Below are 22869 nucleotides of genomic sequence, written 5' to 3' on the forward strand. Positions count from 1 at the left end.
TCAACACAATTCTAACTGGCTTTGTAGCCACTCGATTTGACTGGAAGGAAATTAGTGGTAATCTCCAAGAAACCAATGTTAGTAGCAGAGGTAGGAATCGGGGTAGTATCACAAAGGAGAGCAAGAGAATTAGAAATTAGGCTGTGGGTTGTAGACAAGTGTCAAGAGTTTGATGATAAAAGGAAAAAGAAAAGATGAAAAATAGATTAAAATGGCAGAAGATTTTTGACATGGAAAAGAAAGCTTTTTAAAAAATTTCTTCTCGGATCACCTCTCATGGAAAAGAAAGATTTAAAGAATACTGAGAGGGGATGTGTAAATAAAAAATATGAAGAAAGTGCTGTGTGGATATCTGCAATATCAAAAAAAATATGAAGAAAGTGCTGTGTGGATATCTGCAATATCAAGGTATTTATGGGTGTTTAAATGGATACCTTCAAAATAACCTCTGTTTTGTGTGCATTTTTAAAACAATAAGTATATATTATCTGTTCAATGAGAAAAAATAAAGCAGCCATTTCAACTTCAGAAAAATATCAAATATGAACTGATTCTTTTCAAAAGGCTTAGTATTCCTTAAATCCCAGGGGATATTTTTGGAGCACTCCACTGAGTGGTTCAGAAGTGGCTGTTTTCCCTTATTAAGCAGCAGTGCCCAAGAGCGTGCACTTACCTGGATGAGTGTCCAGCAGGCTGTCTCTTTCTATCACCCACTCTTCCTCTAGCTCCAACTGCGCGATTACCTCTGGCTTATAAAGCTGATACCCTATTCATGGGAGTAACATACATCTTAGGAGTTTGTACTGGGAACAAAATTCTCTCTCAGACACATTCCCAACTTTTTCAGTCTTTAGAGCCTCTGGAGGGGAGACTTCAGAGGCAGCAAAATAAAGCTACCCATCTCAAACTCAATCAAGACGTTCCATCAGAGGACAAAGAGCAGAAAACAAAGGTCTCTGACTCCAAAACTGCTTAGTGTTCTTCTGTCCCAGCCCAAACTATATTCATAAAAGCTTTGGAGGCTTCCACTAGTTCAGGAAATAAACCCACGTGAATGGCTTCCAGTTTCACAGGGATACCATCCTCACCCAGTGCAACCAGATTCCTGTAGTTCTCCAGCATCACGTCTCGATAGAGGTTCTTTTGGGCAGGGTACAGCTGGTCCCACTCCTCTTTGGTGAAGTCCACGGCCACGTCCTGAAACGTCAGTGATTCCTGAAACATCAAGCACATCCCTGCTCAGGCAAAAACGGTTCTTACAGGGACCCTCGGGGAGAGGGTGAAAGTGTCACACCAGGATATCTAAGCCGTTGTGCTGATAGTCTTCAGGACTCTGAGTCATTCAAGTCAAACTTTCCTTTTAAAAAAATTAGGGCCGGGCACAGTGGCTCACGCCTGTAATCCCAGCACTTTGGGTGGCCGAGGCGGGCGGATCACGAGGTCAGGAGATCGAGACCATCCTGGAGAACATGGTGAAACCCCATCTCTACTAAAAAAAAAAAAAAAAAAAAATACAAAAAGTTAGCTGGGCGTGGAGGCAGGTGCCTGTAATCCCAGCTACTTGGGAGGCTGAGGCAGAAGAATGGCATAAACCAGGGAGGTGGGGCTTGCAGTGAGCTGAGATCACGCCACTGCCCTCCAGCCTGGGCGACAGAGCAAGACTCCGTCTCAAAAACAAACAAACAAAAAGACTTGAAAGTCAAAATTACTCCTTGATCTGTGGGTTGCAGAATGGCTGGTGTGTTAGTGGGCATGAAAACAGCATTAGTCTTCTTGTACATCTCCAGTAGAGCTCCTGGGTAACCAGGTGCATTGTCAATGAGCAGTAATTTTTAAAGGGATTTTTTTTTTTTTTTTTTTCCCTGAGCAGTGGTTCTTAACAGTGGGTTTAAAATATTCAGTAAACCATGCAGTAAACAGATTTGCTGTCATGCAGGCTTTGCTGATCCATTTCTAGCACACAGGCAAAGCAGACTTAGCATAATTCTTAAGGAACCTAGGATTTTTAGAATAGTATGAACATTGGCTCCATCTTAAAGTCACCAGGTGCATTATCCCTTAAAAAAAGAGTCAGTCTGTCTTTTGAAGCCATGCATTGACTTCTCCTTCTAGCTATTAAAATCCTAGATTGGGCTGGGCACGGTGGCTCATGCCTGTAATCCCAGCACTATGGGAGGCACAGGCAGGAGGATCACTTGAGGTCAGGAGTTTGAGACCAGCCTAGCCAACACAGTGAAACCCCGTCTCTACTAATAAACAAAAGGAATGAATAAATAAATAAATAAAGTCCTAGATGTCATCTTCTTCCAAAATAGGGCTATTTCATCTGCACTGAAACTCTGTTGTTTAGTATAGCCACCTTCATCAGTGATCCTAGCTAGGTCTTCTGGATAACTTGCCGCAGCTACTATATCAGCACTTGCTGCTTCACTTAGCACTTTTATGTTACTGAGACAGCTTCTTTCCTTAAACCTCTTATAGCTTCCAACTTTTCTTCTGCAGCTTCCTCACCTTTCAGCCTTCAGAGAATTGAAGAGAGGTAGGGCCTTGTTCTGGATTAGGCTTTGGCTTAAGGGAATGTTGTGGCTGGTTTGATCTTCTATCCAATCCATTAAAACTTTCTCCATATCTGCAACACAGCTGTTTTGCTTTCTTATCATTCGCGTGTTCACTGGAGTAGCAATTTTAATTTTCTTCAATAGCTTTTCCTTTGTACACATGACTTGGCTATTTGGCCCAAGAGGCCAAGCTTTTGGCCTATTTCAAATACATTTGACATGCTCTTCTCATTAATCTTAATCATTTTCAGCTTTTGACTGTCATTCCAACAATGTTCAAAGCATCTTCACCAGGAGTAGATTCCACCTCAAGAAACCACTTTCTTTGCTCATCCATAACTGGCAAAAAATCCCTGGTTCCTTTTAGTGAAGAATGCGATTCTCTTCCTTTCACTTGAATGCTCAGAGGCCATTGTAGGGTTATTACTTGGCCTAATTTCAATATTGCTGTGTCTCAGGGAATAGGGAAGCTGGGGGAGAGGGCGATGGAGGAACAGCCGGATGGTGGAGCAGTCAGAACACACAACATTTATCAGTTAAGGTTGCTGTTTTATATGAGTGCTGTTCATAGTATGTGTACCCGTGTAACAAACTTGCACATTCTGTACACATATCCCAGAACTTAAAGTATAATTAACTATAATTAAAAAATAATAATAATACACTTGAGGAGGGAACACACAGAAGGATCTTCTGGGATACTGGTAATGTTCTGTTTCTTGATCTGGATTAAGATTGCACAGATGAATTCACTTGGTGATAATTGAGTTTTTAACACTTATAGTATGTGTATTTTTGTATGTTCCTTTACTTCAATAAAAGTGTAAAAATTTTTTTAAAAAATTGGCCAGGCATGGTGGCACACACCTATAGTCCTTCCTACTTGGGAGGCTAGGGCAGGAGAATTGCTTGAACTCGGGAGGTGGAGGTTGTAGTGAGCCAAGATCGAGCCACTGCACTCTAGCCTGGGCAACAGAGCAAGATTCCATCTCAAAAAAACAAAACAAAACAAAAGAAAAACCAAACTGGAGTGTTTACCAATTTATAATCCAGCTATACTACAATACAAATACCACACCCATAAATCTCTTTGAGATCAGCCATTCTCTCCTTTGGGTTCCCTGTGAGACTGCAGTGGCACGTCACCTTAACCATTCTTAGAAACCTTGTGTTTAAGAGAGGATAGGTCTTCTGAGGCACTGCTCTGGATCCTTCTGAAGTTGTGACACAGGGTATTAGAGTCCACCCTGGATTAGATCTTTGGTATGAATCCCTTTCTGAATTTGGTTATTATTTGCTGCTTGGACAGATGTGAATGAGAAAGTTTTCTTTTCAAACTCAGAAGTTCATTGTTCACTTATATTTACTAGTTCTTCATTGAGTTTATCTTTTTCCCTCACATTTTACTTTAGGCAGCCAGAAACTGCCAGTTGGCACTTTCAATCTTCTACTTGAGAATCTCCTTAGTAGATCACTGAGTTCATTAACTATATTCTCTATTTTCCTTTTTTTTGAGGCAGAGTTTCTCTCTGTCATCCAGGCTAGAGTGCAGTGGTACAATCTTGGTTCTCTGCAACCTCTGCCTCCCGGGTTCAGGTGATTCTCCTGTCTCAGCCTCCCGAGTAGCTGGGATTACAGGTGCAAGCCACCATGCCCAGCTAATTTTTGTATTTTTAGTAAAGACGGGGTTTCACCGTGTCGGCCAGGCTAGTCTCAAACTCCTGACCTCAAGTGATCCACCTGCCTTAGCCTCTCAAAGTGCTGGGATGACAGGCGTGAGCCACCATGCCTGGCCTCTTGTTCCTGAAGGTAACAATGTTATCCAACAGTTCTTCTTCGAGGGTCTTCTATCCTCCAGCTTCTAATAACATTCTCCTTACTATCCTTTGAGTTTTGACAAAGGCCCTCACTTGTTTTCTACCTTCTGCCCAGTGCTCAGTTCCAGAGCTAGTGCCCTATGGTTTAGGTTTTTGTTTTTGCAGCACTCCACTTTCAGGTACTAAAATCCCTAACAATTATCTTGCTGCATACCAAACCATCCCAAAACTTGGGGGATTAAAATAGCAAGTATCATTTACTTTACTCATAAATCTGCAATTTCGGCAGGACAAGGTGGGAAGGTTTGACTGGGATTGGAGGATTCACTTTCAAGATGGCTTACTCACAAGGCTGGCAAATTGGTGCTGGCTTTCAGCTGGGAGCTCAGCTAGGGCTGTAGGCCTTGGTTTCTCTCCATATGGGCTTTTCCATGGGCTGTCCAGGTTTCCTCCTGACAAGATGGCCGGGTTTAGAGTAAACATCCCAACAGAATGAGGTAGAAGTCTTACTGCCATTTATGATCTGCCTTGAAAGTCACAAAGCTTTGCATCTTCCAGTCACAGCCTTGCTGAGATCCAGTGGAGGGCACACAGACCTCCATATCTATAATGGGATGAGTGTCAAAGTCACTTGCAAAGAAAGCATTTGGGATGGGAGGTATTTTGGCCATTTTTCTGAAAATGCAATCGGTCACATTCACACCAGCAGTGTAAGGTGTCTGTTTCCCCACAGCTTTGCTAACAGAATATGTTACACTTGCGGAAAATATGAAACTCATGGCAAATATCAAGCCTGATGATAAAATATCCAGCTTTCTCTAGTTTTAATACAAATTTCCTCTTGTTTTCAGTACAGATGAACACTTTTCCAGTGTTTAAGATCCATTTGAATTTTATTTGCTGTAAACTGTCTTTTTACAAAATTTTTTCTTTTTTTTTTTTGAGACAGGGTCTCACTGTCACCCAGCCTGGAGTGCAGCGGTACAAACACGGCTCACTGCAACCTTCACCTCCTGGGCTCAAGTATCCTCTGACCTCAGCCTACTGTGTAGCTGAGACTACAGGCGCACACACCACCATTAGTCCCCAGCTAATTTTTATGAAGTTTCACCATGTTGGTCAGACTTGTCTCAAACTCCTGACCTCAAGTGATCAGCCCACCTCAGCCTCCCAAAGTGCTGGGATTACAGGCATGAGCCACTGTCCCTGGCCTTTTGTATCTTTTTCTGTTGGACTCCTAATCTCTTGCTGATTTAGAGAAGTATTTTATATATTAGAAAGATTAGACTACTGTAATTTGAGTGGCAAAATATTTTTTTCAATTTGACATGTATTTTTACTTTGCTTATAGTTTTTAAATGTTTTTCCATGCAGATGCTTTTTTTTTTTTTGTAAGACGGAGTCTCACTCTGTCACCCAGGCTGGAATGCAGTGTGTGATCTCGGCTCACTGCAAACTCCGCCTCCCGGGTTCACGCCATTCTCCTGCCTCAGCCTCCCGAGTAGCTGGGACTACAGGCACCTGCCACCACGCCTGGCTAATTTTTTGTATTTTTAGTAGAGAAGGGGTTTCACTGTGTTAGCCAGGATGGTCTTGATCTCCTGACCTTGTGATCCGTCCGCCTCGGCCTCCCAAAGTGCTGGGATTACAGACATGAGCCATTGAACCCGGACGCTTTTGGTGTTTTTAATTATGGCTTCTGGATTCTCAGTTGTAATTAGAAAGTTTTTCTGGTGAAAGTTATAAAGGAATTCTCCCATTTTTTTCTTGCATAACTTTTTGTGGTTTCATTTTTCATATTTAAATCTTTGATCCATTTGAAGACTGTTCTGATGTAAAGTATGAGGTAGAGATCCAACTTTATCTTTTTCCAGATGTTTCCCCAGAAATCCCAACATCAATTATTGAACAAAGCAGCTTTTTATCACCGGTTTGAGATGTTACCTTTATCATATGCTAAATTCCCCATGTGTTTAATGAATGGTTATTCAGTGCTTCCTATATATATGCCAGGCATGGTGCTTGGGATGCACCAGTGAACAAAAGAGACAAAAACTCCCTGCCTTTACGAAACTTATATTCTAGAAAAGAAAGTAGACAACAAACAGCATAACTGGGTAAATTATATAGTATGTCGGAAGATAAAAGTAAAGTAGGGTAATGGTTCGAGAATGTGGGTGTGGGGCAGTTACACATTTAAATAGGGTGGTCAGGAAAGATGGCACTGCAGAGATGACATCTGAGAAAGAAGCTTGACAGGTTAACAGTGCAAAGGCCCCACGGCCACGTTTAAGGAAGAAGAATGAGGCCAGGATGGCCAGAATGAAGTAAGGGGAAGAAAAGTAAATGATGAAATTCGACAGGTAACAGGGCCAGATTCTACAGGACTGTTTAGGCCATCATAAGGACTTTGGGTTTTACTCTGAGTGAAATGGGAGCCATGTGCTTTGAGCAGAGGAATGACATGATCTGATTTACCGTTACCAATGGTGCCATTTCCTGGGTTCCATTCTTAGAAGTCATCTTTTTTCTTCCTTTGTTTTTACCCCTTAGCTAACCTCTGCTGTTTCTAAAGGAAAGCACTCAAATCTCCCTCCTTTCCTCCAATGACTACACTGTTTTCTATCATTGAAAATGCTACAGTAGCTTAACTGGTTTTTCCCCTTTCAACTTCTGCCTCTCACAAATTCAGTTAAGATATATAGCACCAGGATGATTTTTAATGTAGAAATGGATTACTTATTATGTTATCTTTCTGCTTAAATTCCCCCAAAGGCTTTCCACTGCACTCAGAGTAAAAGTCAGACCTGTTTTCATGGCCACAGGCTTTGTGTATTTAAGCCCTGCTCACTTCTCCAAGCTCACTTCAAGTCATTCTCTCCCTCCTTCCACGCCAACCACAGTGGCCTTCTTTTAATTTCTCAAATATACCCATGTTTTTTGCAGGTGATTTTTAGCATATGTCCAAAATGCTCTTTTCCACTTACTTTTTGTAGGTTCTACGTATCTTTTCTTTCTCATCTTAAATATCACTTCCCCACAGTTTTTCCCTGATTCCCTAATGTGTATTCATAGCACCTTGTTTTCATTTTGTTTAAAAAACATCTCTTTTGCAATTTATTAGTATAGTTGCTAAATGTCTTTCAATAAGCTCCGTGGGTTTGGGGTCAGGTCTATTTTTCTCAGTGATGTCTAGCTGCTAAAAAGCGTAATTTTTGTCACATATGAAATGACCAGTAGACCATAAGAAGAAAAAAGGAAAAGAAAAAAAATTTCTGTTACATACTAGCTGCTCAAAAAATATTTATTGAGTGAATGAATCATCTTCCTTCTAAACATAATAAATGGTTCCAGAAAATTAAAACTAACTCCTTGGGCTAGAATGTGGAAAAGCAGACATGCCACCTTAGTTCTAAATGTCTTTCTATTCCTGTCTTTGGGGAGTCTTACAGTTAATTAAGAATAAACCAATTGGGCCAGGTGCGGTGGCTCATGCCTGTAATCCCAATACTTTGGGAGGCTGAGGTGGGTGGACCAGTCTCTACTAAAATACAAAAATTAGCTGGGCGTGGTGGCGTGTGCCTGTAATCCCAGCTACTTGGGAGGCTGAGGCAGGAGAATCACTTGAACCTGGGAGGTGGAGGTTGCAGTGAGCCAAGATTGTGCCATTGCACTCCAGCCTGGGTGACACAGTAAGTCTCTGTCTCAAAAAAAAAAAAAAAAAAAAAAAAAAAAAGAATAAACCAAATGAATCTATCCCTTGAAACCCAAAGACCCCAAAGCACTAATATACACCAAATAAAAGCTCAGCTCTAGCTGGCAGTCTCCTTATTGTCCCTGCTCTCGCTCAAGTTTTATTTCCTGTCTGCAATAGTACCCCGTTTTCTCTAATCTCCAAACCCTACCTGCTGGTATTGGCACAAATTCAAACTCTGCCTTTTTCATGAAGTCTTCCCTCATCCCTACAGTCCCAATCAGACTTCTCCCTTTTCCCAGCACCTGTTGTATTTGTTTTCTTTTGCATTCACAGCAGCATCCAACATTATGCATTTTTGAGTATTAGTTGTATGATGTGGGTTTTAACAAGCCCCCCCATGCTGCGTGTGGCGGCTCACACCTGCAATCCCAGCACTTCAGCAGGGAGAGGTGGGAGGATGGCTTGAGCCCAGGACTTTAAGAGCAGCTTGGGCAACATAGTGAAAGCTTGTCTCTACAAAAAACAAAAAACAAACCAAAAAAATCCCCTTCAATGAGTTTATTGGCTACATAAGAATAATGATATCACATATTATTGGAATGATAGAAATCCTATCTGAAGCAATTGAGACTGGTATCTGATGTGTTAATTTAAAAAGATGGCTAAATTAGCGATCCATAAAATAGATCTTAAACATTTTATTTTAATTTAAAACATATAAATGTGCATTCATTTTCTCATCTTTGGAAATAAAACTAAGCCTATTTTTTTTTTTTGAGATGGAGTCTTGCTCTGTTGCCCAGGCTGGAGTGCAGTGGCATGATCTCAGCTCAATGCAACCTCTGCCTCCCGGGTTCAAGCGGTTCTCCTGCCTCAGCCTCCCGAGTAGCTGGGACGACAGGCACTCACCACCATGCCTGGCTAATTTTTGTATTTTTAGTAGAGATGGGGTTTCACCATATTAGGCTGCTCCTGGAACTCCTGACCTTGTGATCTGCCTGCCTCGGGCTCCCAAAGTGCTGGGATTATAGGCATGAGCCACTGCACACAGTCAGCTAAGCCTTTTCTATGAGTGATTTTAAAGACTGGGTACTCATACCTATAAAGAAACAGTTTCTGTTTCATGAAGTTGGAATAAGCAACTGACACATGGGAAATGATATTTGTGGAGGAATCCTGAGAGTTTTATGATTTTTCTTCAGTGATGTAGTATTGCTAACACCTAATTTGAAAGCAATTTTTCAAAAGTGACAGCATTTATCAACTCCTTCCAAAGCATTAGACTAATTTTCATAGAAACAATTCTTGTTGCACTCATACTCATCAGTTTACATAATACCCAATCAGATTATAGAATCATAACAGACTTAGGCCTGGCGTGGTGGCTCACGTCTGTAACCCCAGCTCTTTGGGAGGCCAAGGTGGGTGGATAACGATGTCAGGAGATCGAGACCATCCTGGCTAACTCAGTGAAAGCCCATCTCTACTAAAAATACAAAAAATTAGCCAGGCATAGTGGCGGGCGCCTGTAGTCCCAGCTACTTGGGAGGCTGAGGCAGGAGAATTATTTAAACCCAGGAGGCAGAGGTTGCAGTGAGCTGAGATCGCGCCACTGCACTCTAGCCTGGGCAACAGAGTGAGACTTCGTCTCAAAAAAAAAAAAAAAAAAAAGAGGAATCATAATAGACTTAAACAGGTTTTGGAAGAGATACAACAGAGGCTTGAGAAACATTAATTTGTGATTGATGTTACCCTCAGGCATACTTATTAATCCCATTAGCTCCAAGCAGTCCTAGGGGCCTGGGCATCAGTCACTGTGATTACAGGGAGAATGCAAGCATTGTTTAAATTTTAGTGAGCTATTTAAGGATGATTAAAAGACAGTCCATTGTTTTCTTTTGTTTTCTTCACAATGTCCAGCACAGGCACGAATCCATGAAATTGAGTCTGGTGAAAATGCTGGAAGGAGGGAAGAGCTAGAAAGAGCTACACAGGTGAATGGAAAACGTGCTGTGGAGAGTGTATCATTTGTCACATGAATCTCCTGGGCTCTGGATTTTTGGGACGCAGCACTTCTGAGAAGTGAAAAAGTAACAGTGCCCACATTCTGAGAACTGCAACGGCGTTTCAGAGGAGAGGAAAACCGAACTTACCTGGGATCTCACCATCTGTGAGCCATCATTCATTTCTTTCTCCTCCATGTTCCCCTCCTGAGAAAAAACAGCATTCTGAGAAGCATAACCAAGAAAAAGAGAAGCATCTTGTTAATACACGACACGAAGGCTAAATTTAATCTGGGAGATTCTGCTTTGTGTAGGTATGGCAGACAGTACTGAGAAGCCCTCTAAGACATAAGCCTAAAGGCTGTGACGTCTCTACTTCTCTATGACATTGGGGAATTCAATGCAGAACTGTCTCTCTTCTGGGGTGCAACTCCTCTTGTTGTGGCATAGGGGAGCTCAGGGGCTTTCAACCCTGGCTAAATACTGGTGGCAACTTGAAAAGAAGCCCTACACTCAGAGATTTGGATTTAATTGATCTAGGGTGGGTCTGAGCAACAGCATTTTAAATTGTAAAGTCTCCAAGTGACTCTAAGTGTATATGAGAACTAGTAGGATGAGGCGATGGAGAGGTCATGGGTGAGGGCCCATTCTTACTTTTTACCCCCACAAGGAATGAATTCACCCCAAAGCGAACACTCCAGAGATCTGCCTCTCCTCTCCCCTAAGGTGATCCTTCCAATATACAAAGGAGACGTCACTCTTCTCATTTTTCCGCATGTTTACCTTCCTTTTTGAGTCTCCGGATTCAGTCTTCCACTGGGATTACACCTCTCTGCAGTTCTTATGTTGTAAAGTTGCCAAAGCTCTGCTATCTTCTACATGACAGTCAGGAGACGCACCAGGACCAGTAGCTTCAGCAGCTGGGGCTGCTCTTGAAAGTTGATTTCCAGTACCTTATGGGGAACAGCCACTCCCTGGTACTAAAGGTGCCCCATCTCTGATGAGAGCCTCAGGAGCCAATGGATAGCCACAAGAATGATTTCTGCTTCCAGGGGTGGCCACTCTCAGAATCTTGCCTTGTTTATGCCGAGTTGAGATGTAGGGGCTCTTGAAGGTTGTTATTACTGTTTTTTCCCCTCCCTAAAGGCACCACTTCCTCATGTACAGACTTCACTATGGTATTCAAATCTGCATCCTGGCAGGGATCTTATAAGATAGAATTTTGGGTTGAAGACCTGTAATGAGATGCACCAGGGTCAGCAGAAGAAATCCAGCAGTCTCAGCCACCTAGGGGCTTACAGAGTCTGTAAAGAGACATACAAACTATTCTTCACACAGACAGAGCACAGTTAGGTGTGGCATTCTTCAATCAAAAAGCACTTTTAGAATTTCTCAGATTCACACATTACAAAAGGCAGAGATGTGTACATGTGTCAATGACAACAAATTCAGCCTCAGTCCTTTTTCCTAACCTTTTCCAGAACAGAGAACACATGCTTCCTGCCTTAAGAAACAGTGATTGTTTTCTTTAGAAAGATGGAAAATCACGTGTTTCAACAACAGAGTAAGATTGTATTATTATTTGCTAATAATCATGAAGGAATCATTCTTTTTCTGTTCACAAAGGTTGACCTGAGAAATCTATTTTAAAATGTTGAGTGATGGAAATAAAGAAAGAGGCCATTCTGAGGAGCAATTGTTTAAAACAGAAAACTGCAGTTCCAGTGAAATGGTCCTGTGAGATGAGGCAGTCATTCATGGCCCAAGCATGGCAGGAATCTAACATTTCAAAACCCCTTCATTAAGAGGCAGACCTTTCAGGAGTGATTTAAAAGCACTTTAAGAAATAGGTTCTTCATTCCCCAAGCATAAGCTTGGAAGAAGCCCCACAGTCAGGAGAAGCAGACGGGTTTTCCCCCAAGATGGGCGACTAGAGATGGCAGAGCCAGTTGTCTGTAGAAAGAACAAAAGTTACAGGTGAGAATGACTGTGGCTGAAGGGGAAGGCCGAGGGAAGAGTGCTGGAACCTGTCAGAGAACCCACGGGTAGAACCTGGGGCACAGTGGAGCCAGGCATGGCAGTTCATGCCTCTAATCCCAGTACTTTGGAAAGCCGAGGCAGGCAGATCACGTGAGGCCAGAAGTTTGAGACCAGCTAGGGCAACATGATGAGGCCCTGTCTCTACAAAAAAAAACAAAAATTAGCTGGGTGTGGTGGCTTGCACCTGTAGTCCCAGCTACTTGGGAGGCTGAGGTGGGAGGATCGCTTGAGCCTGGGAGGCAGAGGTTGCAGTGAGCCAAGATCATGCCACTGTACGGAAGCCTGGGCGACAGAGTAAGACCCTGTCTTAAAAAACAAAAACAAAACTAAAAAACCCTCAACAAACCAGGCATCAAAGGAACATACCTCAAAATAATAAAAGCCATATATGACAAACCCACAGCCAACATCATATTGAATGGGGAAAAGTTGAAAGCATTCCCCAAAGAACTGGAACAAGACAAGGATGCAAATTCTCACCACTCCTATTCAACATAGTAATGGAAGTCCTGGCCACAGCTATCAGGCAAGAGAAAGAAAGAAAGGACATTCACACTGGAAAAGAGTAAGTTAAATGATCTCTGTTTGCTGATGACATGATCTTATACCTAGAAAACCCTAAAGATTTGATAAATGACTTCAGTAGAAGTTTCAAGATACAAATTAGTGTACAGTGGCTCATGCCTATAATCCCAGCATTTTGGGAGGCTGAGGTGGGAGGATAGCTTGAGCCTGGGAGTTCAAGACCAGCTTGGGCAACATGATGACACCCTGTCTCTGTTTAAAAAAATACATACACATATATACACACATACATATATATATTCGAAAAATAAGAAAAAAATTAATGTAAAAAAATCAGTAATATTTCAATATACTTATAACGTTCAAGCTGAGAACCAAACCAAGAAGGCAATCCCATTTACAATAGCCACACAAAATTACCTAGGAATACATTTAACCAAAGTTGTGAAAGATCTCTATGAGGAGAATTACCAAACACTGATGAAAGAAATGGTAGATGACACAAATGAAAAAACATTCTATGCTCATGGATTTGAAGAATCAATATCATTAAAATGGCCACACTGTTCAAAGCAATCTACAGATTCAACACAATTCCTATCAAATTACCAATGTCATTTTTCACAGAATTAGAAAAAACAATCCTAAAATTCATAGGGAACCAAAAAAGAACCTGAATAATCAAAGCAATCCTAAGCAAAAAGAACAAAGCTAGAGGCATCACATTATGTGACTTCAAATTATACTACAAGGCTACAGTAAACAAAGTAGCACGGTACTGGTACAAAAACAGACACACAGATCAACAGAAAAGAATAGATAATCCATAAGTAAAGCCACGTACCTACAATCAACTGGTCTTTGACAAAGTTAACAAAAATATACATGGGGAAAGGACATCCTATTCAATAAATGGTGAGGGAAAACTTGGATATCCACATGTAGAAGAATGATACTGGACCCTTATCTTTTTTTTTTTTTTTTAAGACGGGGTCTTGCTCTGTTGACCAGGCTGGAGTGCAGTGGCGTGATCTCGGCTCACTGCAACCTCCGACTCCCTGGTTCAAATGATTTCTCCTGCCTCAGCCTCCCAAGTAACTGGGATTACAGGCACATGCCACCATGCCCAGCTAGTTTTTTTGTATTTTTTAGTGGAGACAGGGTTTCACCATGTTGGCCAGGATAGTCTCGATCTCCTGACCTCATGATCTACCCGCCTCAGCCTCCCAAAATGCTGGGATTACAGGCATGAGCCATCGCGCCAGCCAGGACCCCTATCTTTTACCGTCTACAAAAATTAACTCAAGATGTATTACATTAAGACCTAAGCATAAGACCTGAAACTATAAGAAACCTGGAAGAAAACCTAGGAAAAACTCTTCTGGACATTGGCCCAGGCAAAGAATTTATGACTAAGACCTCAAAAGCAAACGCAACAAAAGCAAAGATAAATAACTGGGACTTAAATTAAGAAGCTTCTGCATTGCAAAATAAATTTTCAACACAATAAACAACAGGAGAAAACATTTGCAAACCATGCATCTGACAAAGGACTAATATCCAGAATCTACAAGAAACTCAACAAGAAAAAAAAAAAAAAACGCATCAAAAAGTGGGACATACAAGCAGCCAACAAACATATGAAACAATGCTTAACATCACTCATCAAGAGCGAAATGCAAATTCAAACCACAAGGAGATACCATCTCACACCAGTCAGAATGGCTATGATTAAAAAGCCAAAAAAGAACAGATGTTGGCCGGGCATGGTGGCTCACGCCTGTAATCCTAGCACTTTGGGAGGCCAAGGCAGGTGGATCATGAGGTCAGGAGTTCGAGACCAGCCTGACCAACATGGTGAAACCCCGTCTCTACAAAAAATACAAAAATTAGCCAGGCACGGCGGCGCATGCCTGTAATCCCAGCTATTCAGGAAGCTGAGACAGGAGAATTGCTTGAACCTGGGAGATGGAGGTTGCAGTGAGCTGAGACTGCAACACTGTACTCCAGCCTTGGTGACATAGCGAGACTCCGTTTCAAAAAAAAAAAAAAGGATGTTGGTGAGGATGGAGAGAAGTGGGAACATGTACACGCTGCTGGTGGGAATGTAAATTAGTATAACCTCAATGAAAAACAGCACAGAGATTTCTCAAAGAACTAAAAATAGAATTACCATTCAACCCAGCAATCCCTCTATTGGGTACCTATCCAAATATAAATAAATTATTATATAAAAAAAGACACTTGTACTTGTATGTTTATGACAGCACCATTCACAACAGCAAAGTCATGGAATCAACCTCAGTGTCCATCAATGGATGATTCAATGAAGAAAATGTAATATACATACAACATGGAATACTATGCAGTCATAAAAAAGAGTGAAATCATGCCTTTTGCAGCAACATGGATGGAGCTGGAGGCTGTTATCCTAGGTGAAATAACGCAGAAACACAAAATCAAAGACTGCACATTCTCACTTGTAAGTAGGAGCTAAACAACGGGTGCATGTGGACATACAGAGGGGAACAGCAGACACTGGGGACTCCAAAAGGAGGGAGGATGGGACAGGGGTTAGCGTTGAAAGATTACCTACCAGGTGCAATGTTCACTACTGGAATGATGCGTACATCAGAAACCCAGACCTCGTTGCTACGCAACATGTCTATGTAACAAACCTGCACGTGGAATACCATACAGCCACAAAAAATAATGAAATCATATCTTCTGCAGAAACATGAATGAACTGACTTCAGGATGAAGCCCTTTAATGAACACAGGACAAAGAAAGTATCTGCAGTTTCCAGGGCCTAATATTTAAATACATGAAAGGCAGGCACAATTGGAAGGCAGTACACCTAGATATTTAAAAATCAAAAATCTCACTTCTATATTTAATCCCCAGTCCCCAAAAAGAAGGAAACACCACAATACCAGGCTATGCAATGCATCCACAGTGCTCCTTGCTACAAAAGCTTTCAAAAAGGCCAATGAAGTTTTACACTTTTCTCAGCAAAAATGCCAACATAGGAAGCAAACAGGGAAAGAACACATTTAAAAAGGGCTGGCTAAAAAAATTCCCAGAAACAGGATCTAAAAGAGAAGAAAAGTGGAGAAGACTTCCTTGCTCCAGAAAACGTGATAACCTAAATATAGGCTTTTAATTAAGCTGATTTCTGACCACAGAGCTCTAATATAAAAAGTCTTTCCAAATCTCTTACCAGATTTCAGCCGGGACAAACCTAAAATAGGTCTCCTCTTCAGGTTGTCTGGTTCTAAAACCAGCTTTTCCCCCCTAATTGTGCATGCAAATGAATTACTTTACATTTCAAAGGATCCCGTGTTGGCTACTGCTGCTTATGACCACCCCGTGTTAGGTGGGTCCACTTTCCTAGATATTTACAAGAGGACGCCCCATAAGTGTCATACACAAACCCAGCTGGTGATGGTCACAAATGTAAAACCAAGCCCCAATCCCCAAAAATAAAACACAGCTGCAATCTTAAAAGCATGCTCTATAAAATGAGACCATAGGTGCCACACTGCCAATCCCTTACCCTAACCTCCTGTCCCGAGGCAGAGGCAGAAAAACTTTGACCCGAACTTTCTGCTGTGACAGAAGCAGAAAAAAAAAAAAAAAAAGCAGTTCTCTGCAGATATCTTGACCTGAATCTCCTGTCCAAAGACAGAGACCGAAGCCCTCACTCTTAAGGAAAAGGGAAGATTTGAAAAACAGCCCAAATAATGTCTACAACTTCACCCAAATAGTTGGAGGTCTGAATTCAGGAGAACTTACCAAAAATACCTGGTGGGACTGCTGAGGATGGGGAGTTCATGCTGGTGCCAAGCGCCATTTTCAAAGAGAAACACCAGTGGTGGGTGAGAGTCACTCTCAATCCTGCCTCCTTACACCAGGTATGTTGACCTAAAAGGAAGAGGTTGAGGCAAAGTTAATCTAAGTGGAAAGCTTATTTGGGCCAAGCTTGAGGATTTCAACTTGGGAGCACAGATTCAAGTTGCCATGAAAATACACTCTGATTAACAGCAGTTATAAGTGGATGATTTTTTTTTTTTTTTGAGACGGAGTCTCGCTCTGTCGCCCAGGCTGGAATGCAGTGGTGCAATCTCGGCTCACTGCAACCTCTGCCTCCCAGGTTCAAGTGATTTTTCTGCCTCAGCCTCCTGAATATCAGGGACTACAGGTATGCACCACCACGCCTGGCTAATTTTTGTATTTTTAGTAGAGACGGGGTTTCATCATGTTGGCCAGGATGGTCTCGAACTCCTGACCTGGTGATCCGCCTGTCCCAGACTCCCAAAGTGCTGGGATTACAGGCATGAGCCACAGCGCCTGGCCCTAAGTGGATTTTTAAAGGAAAATAACGAGCAGTTCCTGAGTTGTTTACCAAAAATCTATATCAAAATCACATAAGGTATTGTTTGGCTATACATTGTTTTTGTATCATAAATTCCAGGAATGTGAAGATAATGGGTGAGTCTGGAACAAAATGACTCTAAACAAGTGCGCCCTGCATGGGTGCAGTGGGGCGATGTTCTGCACCCAGGGTGCAGAACAGCTCAGACTGATCCATTTTTCTTTTCAGTACAAACTGAAGAGGGCTCCAGAGATTACCTAATTGTAGTTTTCCCAAAGTGTGCTAAATTAGTATTTTATATCTGTTACATTGGTTCCAGAACCCCCATGGATACCAAAATCCATGCCTAAGGAATACCAGTGAAGCTCACTGCCTGTGCAGTGGTTCTGTCTGAGCTGTGCGTTAGACACACTTGTAGTGATTTTAAAATACACAGATGTAAATACATAAACGTCCAGGTTCCACCCAAGAGCTCTTAAGTCAGAATCTGCAGAGGTGAAATCTGCCATCTACATATTTTTTAAATGCCCCACAAGTGATTTTGATCCAAGCCAGAGTTCAGAACAACTACTGGAGCCTTTCATTTCCTTGACTTCCTCAACCTCAATGTTTTTCACCATCTTTCTACTTCAGTCACCCACTTTGGAGGTCACGCCCCTTCTGAAATCTTTCTTACCTTAGAAAGCACTAGACAGTGGGATCTAGACTGGATAGGGAAGGAAGTGAAGACAAGAGTGGCTTAAAAGGAAAGAAATTAGGCTCAGCGCAGTGCCTCACACCTGTAATCCAGCACTTTGGGAGGATGAGATGGGTGGATCATTGAGGTCAGGAGTTCAAGATCAGCCTGATCAACATGGTGAAACCCCGTCCCTACTAAAAGTATAAAAATTAGCCAGGTATGGTGGTGCATGCCTGTAATCCCAGCTACTCAGGAGCCTGAGGCACAAGAAATGCTTGAGCTGAGTGGGTGGAGATTGCAGTGAGCAGAGATCAAGCCACTGCACTCCAGCCTGGGTGACAGAGTGAGACCCTGTCTCAAAATAATAATAATTTAATGTGTCCAACATTAAAAACTCTCACTGGCCACACACCCCTTTTGCAACTACCATCCTCTCTTTTTTTCAAGGTCACAACTCTTCAAAAAATTGTCAATACTTTCTCTACTTCCTCATCGCCCATTTCTTAGTTCTCTATAATCTGGCTTTTGTTCTGCCCTTAGTACTCTGCTGAAACTGCTCTGGTTATGACCACCAAAAACCTTTATGTTGTTCATGCAATGGACCTCATTACTTCTTTCTTTCTCTCTCTCTCTCTTTCTTCCCTCCCTCCCTCTCTCCCTCCCTCTCTCTCTCTTTCTCTCTTTCTCTCTTTGAGTCTGGTTCTGTCGTCCTGCCTAGGGTGCAGTGGTGTGATCTTACCTCGCTGCAACCTCTGCCTCAACCTCTGCCTCCTGGACCCAAGCCATCCTCCCACTTCAGCCTCCCAAGTAGCTGGGACTATAGGTATACGCTACCACATCTGGCTAATTTTAGTACAGGTGAGGTTTCATCATGTTGCCCAGGCTGGTCTCAAACTCCTTAGCTCAAGTGATCCACCCACCTCGGCCTGGTGCTGGGATTACAGGTGTGAGCCACCAGGCCTGGCCTGACCTCATTACTGCTTCCAAGACAGTATCTGATACTGGTGACTGGTGACTCTTGCTTTACTTTTACCGTCTCTCTCAGGGAGCTGTGATCTAATCTCTTTTCCTTTGCCTGCCTTTTCCGTGTTGCTGCTTCTTAGGTTTTCCCAAGATCTACTCTTGTTTCTCTATAGTTGACTTACAGGGATCTTAAAAAGACAAAAACCTGATCGTATCAGTGCCACACTTAAAATTATTCAGGGCATCCTGCCACTCTTAGGTTGGAGTAGAAAGCCAGAAAGAATCCTATGACTGACTGCTTCCTGCTCTCTGCGGTCACTCTCCTGTTTGCTCGAGGCTTCATTCACACTGACCCACTTGTAGGTGCTGAAACATGCCATGCGCCCGCCCTCCACCCCCATGACAACATCTACTCCTTTTTCAGGTCTCAGGGAAGATTTTGACATCATAGACCAGGTGAGGTTGCTCATTTACATCCTTTTCTAGGTAGCATTTTTTTTCCTCTCTCTTTTTTTTTAGACACAGTCCGGCTCTGTTGCCCAGGCTGGTGTGCAGGGGCGCAATCTCAGCTCACTGCAACCTCTGCCTCTAGGTTCAAATGATTCTCCTGCCTCAGCCTCCCAAGTAGCTGGGATTACAGGTGTGTGCCACACCTGGCTAATTTTTGTATTTTTAGCAGAGACGGGGTTTCACCATATTGGTCAGTCTGGTCTTGAACTCCTGACCTCAAGTGATTCTCCCACCTTGGCCTCCCAAAGTGCTAGGATTACAGGTGTGAGCCACCGCACCTGGCTATGGGTAGCATTTTTTTTTTTTTTTATCACTGTAATTATTTGTCTGATAACCCATCTTTATACCTCACCATTGTGTTATGTTAATCTCCATGATGGTAGGAACCTGGTCTATCTGGTTAACTATTCTATTAATATTTTCAGTGTCCAGTGCCTGGCACATAAAAGGCACTTAATAAATATTTGCTACATTTGTAAATGAAAGGATTCTGGTGTTTGCTTTTCTTTTTTTAATTTTTTAAAAACTTTAAATTTTAAACCCATTTTAGACTTACAGGAAAGTTGCAAAATAGTGGAGTTCCTGTATACCACTCACTCTGCTTGTCCTAATGTTAACAGTTTACAAAACCACAGTATAATGTGCAAAACCAGGAAATTAACACTGGAACTTTATTTTTTTTTGAGACAGAGTTTTGCTCTTGTTGTCCAAGCTAGAATGCAACAGCACAGTCTTGGCTCACTGTAATCTCCATCTCCCTGGTTCAAGAGATTCTCCTGCCTCAGCCTTCCAAGTAGCTGGGATTACAGGCACCCACCACCACACCCGGCTACTGGTACAACATTATTAACTGAAATTATTCACATTTCACTAATGTTCTTTCTCCACTAATGTTCTTTCTCTGATTTAGAATACACACTGCATTCAGTTTTATTTTTCCTTAGTTTCCTCCAATCTGTAATAGTTTCTTAGGCTGTCTTTCATGAGCTTCACACTTTTTAAAAAGATTGAAAAGCATTGTATGATGTTACATATATTTAACAGATAGGGCAAAAATGGAGAGATATAGGTTATATGCCTGAGCATCAAGCCTGAGAGACCACCTCCCTGTTCAGGCCCAGGCTCTGGAGTTCATTCCCATCAATGCCATTTTGATTGTGTAGTAAGATGAAAATTTGTCTATAGTTGGGGTGACAAGAGAAATTCACACTATGTATCAAATAGCAAGGTGATGAAGTAAATTATAACAGCATGACAATGCAGGAGCAAGTAACCAATAGATTAACATTACTTTGTCTATTAAATGCTTCAGTGCCCTTGTATACTTACCAATGATTTAAATGGTTTAATAAACACCTAGTTTTATTACACTTTGTACTAGAATAATCTCAAAGATACAATATAATGTATTTTAGCAAAAGAGTAAAATTCTATCAATTTTCTATTCCTTTTTATATATTGACATTCTTATTTTATTCTTATTTTTTTGAGATGGAGTCTCACTCTGTCACCCAGGCTGGAATGCAGTGGTGCAACCTCAGCTCACTGCAACCTCTGCCTCCCAGGTTCGAGTGATTTTCCTGCCTCAGCCTCCTGAGCAGCTAGGATTACAGGCACGCGTCACCAAGCCTGGCTAATTTTTGTATTTTTAGTAGAGACGAGGTTTTGCCATGTTGACCAGGCTGGTCTCGAACTCCTGACCTCAGGTGATCTGCCTGCCTTGGCCTCCCAAAGTGCTGGGATTATAGGCGTGAGCCACTGTGCTCAGTCATATTGACATTCGTAATTGTCATGTCAGTTGATGCAGCAAACTACATGTCATATGTTAGTAAGTGATACAAAGGTTTGCTCTGTAGAGTTAATAGCTGCACCATGGCTGCAGTGAAATCATAATATGTGATCTGTTTAATGAAGGTTAAATCCCTTGTGTTCACTTAACTCAGGAGCAGCCAAATGTAAGAGGTAAATTGGGCAAGGGGTGGAGGGTTGGTGGGTGCAGAGCTTCCATGCCCTCTCTGGGCATGGCAACCTCCAGACCTGTATGTGTTCACCAATCTGGAAGTTCTCCAGACTCCTTTTTTTAGTGTTTCTATGGAGGTTGCATTATATAGTCAAGATTGATTAAAATTGGTGACTTGGTGACTTTAAAATCAATGGTGACATTGGTGACTTTAAAATTTTTTAAAATTTCTAATTGACAAATAGTAATTGTATATATTTATAGAGTACAATGTGCTGCATTAATACATATTTACATTGTTGATGTGGTTTGGCTGTGTCCCCACCCAAATCTCATCTTGAATTCCCACATGTTGGGGGAGGGACCCAGTGGGAGGTAACTGAATCATGGGGGCAGGTCTTTTCCATACTGTTCTCATGATAGTGAGTAAGTCTCATGAGATCTTATGGCTTTACAAGCTAGAGTTTCTCTGCATAAGCACGCTCTCTCTCTCTCTCTCTCTCTCTGCCTGCTGCCATCCATGTAAGATGTGACTTGCTCCTCCTTGCCTTCCACCATGATTGTGAGTCCTGCCCAGTCACCTGGAACTGTAAATCCATTAAACCTCTTTCTTTTGTAAATTGCCCAGTCTTGGGTATGTCTTTATCAGCAGCGTGAAAACAGACTAATACACATTGTGGAATAGCCAATTATCATATCTGTCACCTCACATACTTTTCAATTATTTGTGGTGAAAACATTTAAAATCTACTCTTTTAGTAATTTTGAAATATACAACGCATTATCAGCCAGATGCAGTGGCTCAGGCCTGTAATCCCAGCACTTTGGGAGGCCGAGGTGGGCAGATCACTTGAGATCAGGAGTTTGAGACCAGCCTAGGCAACATGTTGAAACCCCATCTCGAAGAGAAAAGAAAAGAAAAGAAAGAAAAGAAAAGAAAACAAAAGAAAAGAGAAAAGAAAACAATGCATTGTTATTTTATTATTTTAGTCATCATTCTGTGGAATAGATCACTAAAGCTTATCCTTCTGTCTCACTGAAACTTTGTACCCTTTGGTCAACATCTCTCTAGCCCCCTACCACACAGCCCCAGATTCTAGTAACAACCATTCCACTCTATACAAGTTCAACATTCTTAGAGTCCACGTTTTAAGTAAGATCATGCAGTTTCTGTTTTTCTGTGCTCGGCTTATTTCACTTAATACAATGTCCCCTAGGTTCATCTATGTTGTCACGAATAATATAATTTCCCTCTTTTTGAAGGCTGAATAATATTCCATTGTGTATATATACCACATTTTTTTTTTTTTTTGAGACAGAGTCTCGCTCTGTTGCCCAGGCTGGAGTGCAGTGGTTCGATCTCGGCTCACTGCAACCTCCACCTCCCGGGTTCAAGCAATTCTCCTGCCTCAGCCTCCTGAGTAGCAGGGATTACTGACACGTGCTGCCATGCCCAGTTAATTTTTGTATTTTTAGTAGGGATGGGGTTTCACCATGTTGGTCAGGCTGATCTCAAACTCCTGACCTTGTGATCCACCCACCTCAGCCTCCCAAAGTGCTTGGATTATAGGGGTAAGTCACAGCGCCTGGTGACCACACTTTTTTTTTTTTTGGGAGGGAGTCTCGCTCTGTTGCCCAGGCTGGAGTGCAGTGGCCAGATCTCAGCTCACTGCAAGCTCCACCTCCCAGGTTCACGCCATTCTCCTGCCTCAGCCTCCCAAGTAGCTGGGACTACAGGCGC

At 42.1% G+C, this 22869-nt stretch overlaps 1 protein-coding gene across 4 annotated transcripts in view; it reads right to left on the reverse strand.

Annotated features, from left to right (window-relative positions):
- ZNF713 (zinc finger protein 713) overlaps positions 1-22869 on the reverse strand; it is a 54088-nt gene that overhangs the window by 18838 nt on the left and 12381 nt on the right. Inside the window, exons 2-7 of one of the 4 annotated variants that reach the window (XM_017956690.3) lie at positions 16437-16565; positions 10859-11310; positions 10226-10282; positions 4724-4979; positions 1089-1215; positions 674-766 (exon numbers count right to left, since the gene is read on the reverse strand). In XM_017956690.3, the coding sequence (XP_017812179.2) occupies positions 674-766; positions 1089-1215; positions 4724-4891 (388 nt within the window). In that variant the 5' untranslated portion in view covers positions 4892-4979; positions 10226-10282; positions 10859-11310; positions 16437-16565. Of the gene's footprint in view, positions 1-673; positions 767-1088; positions 1216-4723; positions 4980-10225; positions 10301-10858; positions 12213-16436; positions 16566-22869 lie in introns of those variants that run through there. The other 3 variants (XM_009202916.4, XM_003895956.5, XM_021935770.2) reach the window with 3 other exon arrangements.

Source organism: Papio anubis, chromosome 4, assembly GCF_008728515.1.
Source record: "Papio anubis isolate 15944 chromosome 4, Panubis1.0, whole genome shotgun sequence".
Taxonomy (NCBI): Eukaryota; Metazoa; Chordata; class Mammalia; order Primates; family Cercopithecidae; genus Papio; species Papio anubis.